Below are 12470 nucleotides of genomic sequence, written 5' to 3'. Positions count from 1 at the left end.
CATGACCTGGCTATTGTAAATAGTGCTGCAATGAACATTGGGGTGCAAGTGTCCTTTTGAATTATGGTTTTCTCTGGGTATATGCCCAGTAGTGGGATTGCTGGGTCATATGGTAATTCTATTTTTAGATGTTTTATTTTTTTTAAACATCTTTATTGCGGTATAACTGCTTTACAATGGTGTGTTAGTTTCTGCTTTATAACAAAGTGAATCAGCTATACATATAGCTGATTATATATATATCCCCATATCTCCTCCCTCTTGCATCTCCCTCCCACCCTCCCTATCCCACCCCTCTAGGTGGTCACAAAGCACCGAGCTGATATCCCTGTGCTATGTGGCTGCTTCCCACTAGCTATCTATTTTACATTTGGTAGCATATATAAGTCCATGCCACTCTCTCACTTCGTCCCAGCTTACCCTTCCCCCTCCCTGTGTCCTCAAGTCCATTCTCTACGTCTGTGTCTTTATTTCTGTCCTGCCCCTAGGTTCTTCATAACCTTTTTTTTTTTTTAAGATTCCATATATATGTGTTAGCATACGATATTTGTTTTTCTCTTTCTGACCCATTTCACTCTGTATGACAGACTCTAGGTCCATCCACCTTGCTACAAATAACTCAATTTCATTTCTTTTTATGGCTGAGTAATATTCCACTGTGTATATGTGCCACATCTTCTTTATCCATTCATCTGTCGATGGACACTTAGGTTGCTTCCATGTCCTGGCTATTGTAGATAGTGCTGCAATGAACGTTGTGGTACATGACTCTTTTTGAATTATGGTTTACTCAGGGTATATGCCCAAGAGTGGGATTGCTGGGTCATATGGTAGTTCTATTTTTAGTTTTTTAAGGAACCTCCATACTGTTCTCCATAGTGGCTGTATCAATTTACGTTCCCACAAACAGTGCAAGAGGGTTCCCTTTTCTCCACACCCTCTCCAGCATTGTTTGTAGATTTTTTGATGATGGCCATTCTGACCAGTGTGAGGTGATACCTCATTGTAGTTCTGATTTACATTTCTCTAATAATTAGTGATGTTGAGCAGCTTTTCATGTGCTTCTTGGCCATCTGTATGTCTTCTTTGGAGAAATGTCTATTTAGGTCTTCTGCCCATTTTTGGATTGGGTTGTTTGTTTTTTTAATATTGAGCCGCATGAGCTATTTATATGTTTTGGAGATTAATCCTTTGTCTGTTGATTCGTTTTGCAAATATTTTCTCCCATTCTGAGGGTTGTCTTTTCATCTTGTTTATGGTTTCCTTTGCTTTGCAAAAGCTTTGACGTTTCATTAGGTCCCATTTGTTTATTTTTGTTTTTATTTCCATTACTCCAGGAGGTGAGTCAAAAAAGATCTTGCTGTGATTTATGTCAAAGAGTGTTCTTCCTATGTTGTCCTCTAAGAGTTTTATAGTGTCCGGTCTTACGTTTAGGTCTCTAATGCATTTTGAGTTTATTTTTGTGTGTGGTGTTAGGGAGTGTTCTAATTTCATTCTTTTACATGTAGCTGTCCAGTTTTCCCAGCACCACCTATTCAAGAGGCTGTCTTTTCTCCATTGTATATCCTTGCCTCCTTTGTCATAGATTAGTTGACCACAGGCGTGTGGGTTTATCTCTGGGCTTTCTATCCTGTTCCATTAATCTATATTTCTGTTTTTGTGCCAGTGCCATATTGTCTTGATTACTGTAGCTTTGTAGTATAGTCTGAAGTCAGGGAGTCTGATTCCTCCAGCTCCGTTTTTTTCCCTCAAGACTGCTTTGGCTATTCAGGGTCTTTTGTGTCTCCATACAAATTTTAAGATTTTTTGTTCTAGTTCCATAAAAAATGCCACTGGTAATTTGATAGGGATTGCATTGAATCTGCAGATTGCTTTGGGTAGTATAGTCATTTTCACAATACTGATTCTTCCAATCCAAGAACATGGTATATCTCTCCATCTGTTGGTATCATCTTTAATTTCTTTCATCAGTGTCTTATAGTTTTCTGCATACAGGTCTTTTGTCTCCCTAGGTAGGTTTATTCCTAGGTATTTTATTCTTTTTGTTGCAATGGTAAATGGGAGTGTTTCCTTAATTTCTCTTTCAGATTTTTCATCATTAGTGTATAGGAATGCAAGAGATTTCTGTGCATTAATTTTATATCCTGCAACTTTACCAAATTCATCGATTAGCTCTAGTAGTTTTCTGGTGGCATCTTTAGGATTCTCTATGTATAGTATCATGTCATCTGCAAACAGTGACAGTTTTACTTCTTCTTTTCAAATTTGGATTCCTTTTATTTCTTTTGCTTCTCTGATTGCCATGGCTAGGACTTCAAAAACTATGCTGAATAACAGTGGTGAGAGTGGACATCTTTGTCTTGTTCCTGATCTTAGAGGAAATTCTTTCAGTTTTTCACCGTTGAGAATGATGTTTGCTGTGGGTTTGTCATATATGGCCTTTATTATGTTGAGGTAGGTTCCCTCTATGCCCACTTTCTGGAGAGTTTTTATCATAACTGGGTGTTGAATTTTGTCAAAAGCTTTTTCTGCATCTATTGAGATGATCATATGGTTTTTCTTCTTCAATTTGTTAATATGGTGTATCACATTGATTGATTTGCATATATTGAAGAATCCTTGCATTCTTGGGATAAACCCCACTTGATCATGGTGTGTGATCCTTTTAATGTGCTGTTGGATTCTGTTTGCTAGTATTTTGTTGAGGATTTTTGCATCTATATTTATCAGTGATATTGGTCTGTAATTTTCTTTTTTTGTAGTATCTTTGTCTGGTTTTTGTATCTGGGTGATGGTGGCCTCATAGAATGAGTTTGGGAGTGTTCCTTCCTCTGCAATTTTTTGGAAGAGTTTGAGAAGGATGGGTGTTAGCTCTTTTCTAAATGTTTGATAGAATTCACCTGTGAAGCCATCTGGTCCTGGTCTTTTGTTTGTTGGAAGATTTTTAATCACAGTTTCAATTTCATTACTTGTGATTGGTCTGTTCATATTTTCCATTTCTTCCTGGTTTGTTCTTGGAAGGTTATACCTTTCTAAGAATTTGTCCATTTCTTCCAAGTTGTCCATTTTATTGGCATAGAGTTGCTTGTAGTAGTCTCTTAGGACGTTTTGTATTTCTGCGGTGTCTGTTGTAACTTCTCCTTTTTCATTTCTAATTTTATTGATTTGAGTCCTCTCCCTCTTTTTCTTGATAAGTCTGGCTAATGGCTTAAAAATTTTGTTTATCTTCTCAAAGAACCAGCTTTTAGTTTTATTGATCTTTGCTATTGTTTTCTTTGTTTGTATTTCATTTATTTCTGCTCTGATCTTTATGATTTCTTTCTGTCTCCTAACTTGGGTTTTGTTTGTTCTTCTTTCTCTAGTTCCTTTAGGTGTAAGGTTAGATTCTTTATTTGAGATTTTTCTTGTTTCTTGAGGTAGGCTTGTATAGCTATAAACTTCCCTCTTAGAACTGCTTTTGCTGCATCCCATAGGTTTTGGATTGTCATATTTTTGTTGTAATTTGTCTCTAGGTATTTTCTGATTTCCTCTTTGATTTCTTCAATGATCCCTTGGTTATTTATTAACATATTGTTTAGCGTCCATGTGTTTGTGTTTTTTACGTTTTTTCCCTGTAATTGATTTCTAATCTCATAGCGTTGTGGTCAGAAAAGATGCTTGATATGATTTCAATTTTCTTAAATTTACTGAGGCTTGATTTGTGACCCAAGATGTGACCTATCCTGGAGAATGTTCCATGTGCACTTGAGAAGAAAGTGTAATCTGCTGTTTTTGGATGGAATGTCCTATAAATATCAGTTAAATCTATCCGGTCTATTGTGTCATTTAAAGCTTCTGTTTCCTTATTTTCATTTTGGATGATCTGTCCATTGATGTAAGTGAGGTGTTAATGTCCCCCACTATTACTGTGTTACTGTCGATTTCCTCTTTTATAGCTGTTAGCAGTTGCCTTATGTATTGAGGTGCTCCTATGTTGGGTGCATATATATTTATAATTCTTATATCTTCTCCTTGGATTAATCCCTTGATCATTATGTAGTGTCCTTCCTTGTCTCTTGTAACATTGTTTATTTTAAAGTCTATTTTATCTGATATGAGTATTGCTACTCCAGCTTTCTTTTGATTTCCATTTGCATGGAATATCTTTTTCCATCCCCTCACTTTCAGTCTGTATGTGTCCCTAGGTCTGAAGTGGGTCTCTTGTAGGCAGCATATATATGGATCTTGTTTTTGTATCCATTCAGCGAGCCTGTGTCTTTTGCTTGGAGCATTTAATCCATTCACGTCTAAGGTAATTATTGATATGTATGTTCCTATTACCATTTTCTTAATTGTTATGGGTTTGTTTCTGTAGGTCCTTTTCTTCTCTTGTGTTTCCCACTTAGAGAAGTTCCTTTAGCATTTGTTGTAGAGCTGGTTTGGTGGTGCTGAATTCTCTTAGCTTTTGCGTGTCTGTAAAGCTTTTGATTTCTCCATCGAATCTGAATGAGATCCTTGCCGGGTAGAGTAATCTTGGTTGTAGGTTCTTCCCTTTCATCACTTTAAATATATCATGTCACTCCCTTCTGGCTTGTAGAGTTTCTGCTGAGAAATCAGCTCTTAACCTATGGGAGTTCCCTTGTATGTTATTTGTCGTTTTTCCCTTGCTGCTTTCAATAATTTTTCTTTGTCTTCAATATTTGTCAATTTGATTACTATGTGTCTCAGCATGTTTCTCCTTGGGTTTATCCTGCCTAGGACTCTCTGCACTTCCTGGACTTGGGTGGCTATTTCCTTTCCCATGTTAGGGAAGTTTTCGACTATAATCTCTTCAAATATTTTCACAGGTCCTTTCTCTCTCTCTTCTCCTTCTGGGACCCCTATAATGCAAATGTTATTGCGTTTAATGTTGTCCCAGAGGTCTCTTAGGCTGTCTTCATTTCTTTTCATTCTTTTTTCTTTATTCTGTTCCACAGCAGTGAATTCCACCATTCTGTCTTCCAGGTCACTTATCTGTTCTTCTGCCTCAGTTATTCTGCTATTGATTCCTTCTAGTGTATTTTTCATTTCAGTTTTTGTATTGTTCATGTCTGTTTGCTCTTTAATTCTTCTAGGTGTTTGTTCTTTAATTCTTCTAGGTCTTTGTTAAACATTTCTTGCATCTTCTCGATCTTTGCCTCCATTCTTTTTCCGAGGTCTTGGATCATCTTCACTATCATTATTCTGAATTGTTTTTCTGCAAGGTTGCCTATTTCCACTTCATTTAGTTTTTTTTCTGGGGTTTTATCTTGTTCCTTCATCTGGTACATAGCCCTTTGCCTTTTCATCTTGTCTATCTTTCTGTGAATGTGGTTTTCATTCCACAGGCTACAGGATTGTAGTTCTTCTTGCTTCTGCTGTCTGCCCTCTGGTGGATGAGGCTATCTAAGAGGCTTGTCTCCTGCCTTCTCTCTTGTGCACAAACTATCTCTTTTAATAAAAAGCTCTGCGTGCCTAAGAGTCTTGCGGAAGCGGTATTCATTTCTATGGTACTGCTGCTGCCCAAGAATCTGGAAAGGGCTCAGTAACAGAAAGAGTCATGTAAATCATGTTCAAGAGCATGGCAAATGAATCCTCTCCTACCTTTTCTCTTCTCAGGCCACATGATAAGTTTGGTTCTTTTGTTATAGTAAAGAGAGAATCAGGGGCCTGAATTACCATAGGAGGTGGTCAAGGTAGGGCACTCCCGGCCAAGTTGGTGGTATAGCATTTTGCTTTGAAATTCCATATTGTTCCAAACACATAGCAATGATAAAGAAAAATGTAGACATAGCCATGCTCAAAAATAGACAACATTTCTTCCAAGAACAGAAATCAACAGCCGTGAGCAGAGCTGGAGCTGGGCTTGCTGCAATCTGAGGTCAGAACAGGAGAGGAGGCTGGGAGGCCGAGTCTAAGTGTTAATGGAATGAAAGTGTCTCATGAAGTATGTGGGTCCACAGCCAGGCGTTTTGTTAGAAGCCGTGGACTGAAGCCAGGCTGCACTCCCTCCATCTCTCACCACATACTACCTGCTGGGCAAGGAACCCCAAACAGCCATCATACCTGTACACACCTCTGGGTGCAGAGATGACACCACATCACAGCCAAGCCCTGTGCCAAGCCACCCTCAGGCCCAGCAACTGGCTCTTCAGTGACGCCAATATCACTAGGGGACAGGGACCCCCAACACTCCAGTATAAAATGATGGACTAGGAATCTTGGCTACTGGGAGTAGAAGCAACTGTAAAGCTGTGAGATGGGAACACATCAGGAGAGAGAGAGAGAGAGGAAAGAGGGAGAAAGAGGGAGAGAGGAGAAAACGAAACAAACAAGCAAAAGCTTCCTACTCAAGATGAGCCACCAGCAAAAATTCCAAGACACTCAAAGAAAACTACAGCCAGCAAATCTACCCTGCGCAGTGTCTATCTACAAAATAATAGAGGAATTTGAAAAGGATTTAAAATGAGAATGTTTAAAATCTTTAAAGTGACAAATCACAGAATCACATATATGAAAAAGAAAATATGGAACAAAAACAGGCATAAATGAAATGAGAATATTTAGATATGAAACCAACTTAAAATTACTGAAGATAAATGTAAAGAACCAAAAGGGAGACATGACTTCAGATATTTAAAATTTTTTTAACAAACATAAGAGAACGCTATGAACAACTCTATGACAAAAAAAAAAAAAAATAGGCAATTTACATCAAATTTAAGACAACTTTACAGAAACATTTAAAAAATTGACTCAATGTACATACAGATCAATAACCATTAAAGACACAGAACTGATAATTTTAAATTTCTTCCCTTTCTCTCACTCCTTCCCATCCACATTCCCATCCTTAACCACCTTCCCCAAAACTTGGACAAAAAAAAAAAAAAAAAGACATAAGGATCAGATAAGTTTTAATAAAACTCCAAGAGATGTATTATTCCTATTTTATTACAATTCACTTCAGCAAACAGTGAAAAAAGGAAAGCTATTCAACTCGTCTTACAAGACTTGTATAATAATATTGACAACAAAATTGGGCAAGGAAGTTACAGGAGAAAATAGTCTCAGTTTTGAATACAGATGCAAGAATCCTACATAAAATTGCAAAAAATTTAATTCAGCATTTAATCAACTAATACATTGCAATCAAGATGGGTTTATTCCAGAAATACAAGAACAATTTCAACAGCAGAAAATCAATCAATGTAAGTCACTACATAAACCCAATTAAAGGAGAAAAATTATTTCAATGGGTACAGACAATTTATCTGATAAAATTCAATACTCATTCATATAAAAACTCTCTGCAAGGAAATAGAAAGTAGAAATAGAAAAATTCTTAGTAGCAGTAATAGAAGGAAAGGGACTTCCCTGGTGGTCCAGAGGTTAAGACTTCGCCTTCCAATGCAAGGGGTGCGGGTTCAATCCCTAGTCGAGGAGCTAAGACCCCACATGCCTCGCGGCCAAAAAACCAAAACATAAAACAGAAGCAATATTTTAACAAATTCAATAAAGACTTTTAAAAAATGGTTCACATCAGAAATAGAAGGAAAGAAGGAAACTTTCTTACCCTGACACATCTACCACCCTCATACCCAGCAAACATGAATGGTAGAGCATTCGAATGTTCTTAAAGTCAGGAACAAGCAAAAGTGCCTGCTACCACTGCTATTATTCAACACTGTACCGGAGATTTTAGTAAAATGCAGTAAGACAAGAAAACTAAACAAATGATAAGAACTGGAAAAGAAGAGACGAAAATCATTATTTGTTCAAGAGACTCTTTGTTAAAAACAATCACTAATATGAGAGCAAGAACGATGCTGCTTGTAAGTTCAACATTCAAAAATCACTAATGTCCTATATACAACAGCAACCAATTAAAATGTAGAAGAAAAAGATCCAATTTATAAAAGCAATTCGAAATATAAAGTACCTAAGACTAAATCCAATAAACTGTGCAATTCCTTTACAAATAAAACTACAAAATAAATTATTGAAGAACCTATGAAGAGACTACGACATGGAGATTATAATATGGAGAGCTATACCAGATTCATGGTTGGGAATATTCAACTTCATACAACTGTCAATTCATCTCTAATTAATCTACAAATTCTATGAAATTCTCATCAAAATCTCAAGGGATTTTGGAGGATCTTGATGAGCTGATGCCAAAACTCTAATGAAAAAGTAAAAGACCAAGAAGAGCTGAGAAAATTTTGCTAAATGAAGTACAGTCATCCTGAAGTATAGAATTTATCCCCACTAGGTATAAAACCTGTTATAAAGTGTATGGAAACATTGTGGAATGAGCGCACGGATAAATAGATTAATGTGACCTAAGAAAGGTTCAGACCCCTGCATGCATGAAAGTGGGTGTGTGAGGGGCCGGCTGTACGAACAGAAGGAGGCTGGACCACTAGGTCTGTGGTGGTGGGACAATAGGCTCTCCATACACAAAAAATTAGGTCCTCTTCACATGCCACACGTAAGTATCTAAATGTAAGAACCAAACATGTGCAACTTTTGAAAAAAAATACAGGAGAGTATCTTTATGGCTCCAACGTAGCAAAGAATTTCTTGAATAAGGCACGAAAAGCAAAAGCTAGAAAAAAACCAACGAATCAATTTTATTAAAGGATATAGCTTTATAATAACAAAAGACCCCGAAGCAAAATCAAAAGACAAGCCATGGACTGACAAAAGGTCAGAAACTAAAAGTTCATGCCATACAATGTAACTTTTATGGGAAGTTCAAAAATGCATTGCACCACACTGTATATGCTCTGTGTGTGTGTGTACACATGTGTAAGAATAGAAATCTACATATTAAAATGTACAAAAACAGGGAAAAGAAAGATCATGACTGCTGGAAGAAGGGAGGGGAATAAGATTGTGGTGATTTCCATTTTATCGGTAACACTTTATCTTTAAAACAAATCTGAAGCCAGAAAAGGTTTTTTGTGAACTCCTTGTACTTATTTCTTTTACTTTTGAGAAAGTTATGATGTTAAGCCCATACTTGAAATCCCTCTCCATAGATACTTAATACTATTACTTTAAAATAACAATTTATATTTTGAAAAGAATTTGAATAGATTACATTTTGAATATATAGGTAATACGGTAAAAAATGTCAACTGTTCAAAATTCTAAATGTATTGAAAGTTACACTATGAAAATACTTCTTCCCATCCCTGTTCCCAACTACTTGGTTTCTTCCCAGGAGTTTACCAGTATTACTAATTTCTTGTTTATTTTTCTGTAATCAAGCAGTTATGTCTTCTTTCCCCCTTTCTTTTTACAGAAATGGTAGCTTACTCTTTACTTTTTTCTGTACATCTTCGAAAGCATTTTGTATCAGAATAAAAACCTTCCTGCTCCTGTTTTCCTCCTCCGTCCTTCTGAATGGCACTGCGTGGCATTTCATTATACCGATGGACCACACTTGATTTAACCAGTGCCTCCCACTTTTAAGGTTTTTGTCATTGCAAACAATGCTGCAATAAATACCTTCAAACAAATGTCATTTCACACAGATGTAAGCATCTATAGGATAATTTCTAGAAGCCACATGATAAGTGGCTGGACCAAAGCACATATACATTTAAAATGCTGATAGACAGGACTTCCCTGGCGGTGCAGTGGTTAAGAATCTGCACTTCCACTGCAGGGGGCGCGGGTTCCATCCCTGGTCAGGGAACTAAGATACCACTCACAGTTTATGTTTCCCCACTCCTCCAATACAATATGAATGTAGTTTTCATTTGCAATTTTCTTAGCATGAAATTGAGCATATATTTTAATGGCTAAAAGTATTCTTGAATTTAACTTTTTGTGAATTGGCTTATTCTTTTCTTATTGATATTCTTTTCTTATTGATTCACAAGTGCTCTTAAGTAAAAGTAGACCTTCGACTTTAATGTGTGTTGAAGATAATTTTTTCCCAATTTGTCCTTTGTCATTTGACTTTGCATATGGTAAGTTTCTGTCATAAAAACATTAAAAATTGTTACGTATTTTATGTTTTTAGTCTTTTCCTTATGGCCTCTGGGTTTTGTGTCATATTTAGAAAAGTCTTATACTCCAAAGTTTTTATTTATTTATTTATTTATTTATTTATTTATTTATTTGGCTGTGCCGCACGGCATGTGGGATCTTAGTTCCCAGACCAGGGATCGAACCCATACCCCCTGCAGTGGAAACACGGAGTCCTAACCACTGGACCGCCAGAGAAGTCACTCCAAAGTTATTTTTTAACTCCACGTTTTTTTCTAGTACTTAAAAAAAATAGATATTTGCCTATTTGGAATTTATCTTGGTATGAGCCGTGAGATAGATTCAACTTGCTCTTTTCCACATAGTTACACAGTTATCCTGCATGATTTCTTGAATAATCCATCTTTTCTCCCTTTAATTTGAAAAGCTTCCTTTATCACATGGTAAAATTCCAACATGTCTATTTCTCGATTTCGAATTTGATTCCATTGATGTATCTATTCCTGCTCCAGTACCACTCTATTTTTATAATTCTCCTCCTCCTCCATCTCAGACGGGATCCCTTCTGAATCTCACCAATATTCTATAGGACCCACCATGAAGCCCCAGGGACAAGGGCCTTACCTGGTCCAGGGTCATATAACTTGGGCATAACAGGAAGGCGGATGGTCACCGGAAACTTGGCCACTGAGGACTTGGACTGCAGACTCACTGGAGAGAAACAAGGTCAGGGTGGGTGCACTGTGTCTGGGTCACTCCCCACGCTGCCCGGGAAGCCGACGGGATGCGGGAGTGGACCGGTGGAACGAGACTGAAGACCGCATGGTCTATGGCATCCTGCCTCATAACCTGCTGTGCATCCCTGGGGCAACCAGCTGATCACCTCCGAAACTCACATTTCCTCCCCGTGAGAATCTGTCGGGTAAAGTGGGCTTGGAATCAGAGGGATGGATTAAGTTTGACTTTGCCTTGTTATCTGAAATTCCTTGGGTAAATCACTTCACCTCCTTCTCTATCTACAAAACCAGGATAATACTACCTGCCCCATTTTATACCTCACAGGGTCATTTTGTGATAAGAAATGTTTGAAAATCTGAAGGTGAAGAGAACTCTGCCTCTAGTTTGTGCTCATGGGAAATCTATCCCACACTTCATTTTTTCTGTTGGTGTCCTGGGAATGCATCCTGTGTAGCCACTCAAAGTGGGAACGGGTGCCTTTAATTCATCCAGAAAGAAACTGGGGCTGCCCTGATGGTGGCAGGAGTTGTTCTCCCAGGAATTCTGGGGACGGGAATGGGGACTGGGATGGGAGGAGGAAGACAAAGCCACTGACCTGGGGGCTGCTAGCTCCCCACATCCCTCTTTCCTGTTAGTGCCCAGGACAAGATACTGATGCATAGACTGCCCCCCATCTACTGCAGCCAAAATCTTCAGCTTTGCTTGCTACTGAGAATGAGGAACAGAACTGGATGGTTTCTAGGGGCACAGCATGAATGATCTGTCTTCATGGAGAGCTGAGCAGGCATTTTGCCTGTCCTTTCCTTCAAGTCACTCTATGTGGTCAATGGCAACGTGGGGGATAGCACTGCGTACAGTAACTGGGAAGTTAGGTGTTTAGAGTTAGGAACAGGAGCCAGAGAGGCAGGCTTCCTGGAGGAGGAAGACTTTGAGGGCCTGATGGTGTTCTTCCGGGTCCCTAAGCATTTTGGACAGGTCCCTAAGCATCCAAGGACAGCCTCTCACCTACATCCACCCTGCAGCGCTGATACTCTGTGCTTGTGTATGTCACGTGCTGGAGTATGAAATTCAAAAGCTTCCGGGTTACTGGTCGAAATGTTCAGCTGCTTCTGGCCTCTGCCCTGCACCTCACTGTCTGGGATGTCAGCGAGGGTGTTCAGTGTCCCCAAAGAAGCTGTCAGGCTGACCTAGGGTGGATGAGATAGAAAGACGAAATGCAAAGAACAGCACATACCCAGAATGGCCAGCAGGGAGCAGAGCGCATAAACACGAGAGGAGAAGGATCACGGGTGCCCCTGAAACCTAGGGTCTGGCTCTGCAGTTGCTGCCCCAGCCCCAGTAAAGAAGAATCAAGTCCTAGGACCTGGTGTGTTCAAGGGCCATTTCTGAAGCATTCTTATCTCTTGCCTTGCAGGATACCATTTTCTTCCTACCCCGGCTGCTTGTTTGCTTGCTTGCTTGCTTATTTATTTATTTGTTTGTTTGTTTGTTTATGGCTGCATTGGGTCTTCGTTGCTGCGTGCGGGCTTTCTCTAGTTGTGGCGAGCGGGGGCTACTCTTTGTTGCAGTGCGCAGGCTTCTCATTTCTCATTTCAGTGGCTTCTCTTGTTGCTGAGCACGGGCTCTAGGCACGCGGGCTTCAGTAGTTGTGGCACATGGGCTCAGTAGTTGTGCTGCACGGGCTTAGTTGCTCCGCGGCATGTGGGATCTTCCCAGACCAGGGATTG

General features: G+C 38.9%; 1 protein-coding gene across 1 annotated transcript in view; it reads right to left on the bottom strand.

Annotated features, from left to right (window-relative positions):
- B4GALNT2 (beta-1,4-N-acetyl-galactosaminyltransferase 2) overlaps positions 1-12470 on the bottom strand; it is a 59139-nt gene that overhangs the window by 6104 nt on the left and 40565 nt on the right. The window contains 3 exon segments of the mRNA XM_057536188.1: positions 10630-10716; positions 11749-11827; positions 11829-11930. Of these exon segments, the coding sequence (XP_057392171.1) occupies positions 10630-10716; positions 11749-11827; positions 11829-11930 (268 nt within the window).

The sequence above is a fragment of the Balaenoptera acutorostrata genome, chromosome 20 (assembly GCF_949987535.1).
Source record: "Balaenoptera acutorostrata chromosome 20, mBalAcu1.1, whole genome shotgun sequence".
Lineage (NCBI taxonomy): Eukaryota > Metazoa > Chordata > Mammalia > Artiodactyla > Balaenopteridae > Balaenoptera > Balaenoptera acutorostrata.
Note: the sequence above shows the minus strand (reverse complement) of the source record. Positions and strands in the feature narration are given on the sequence as shown.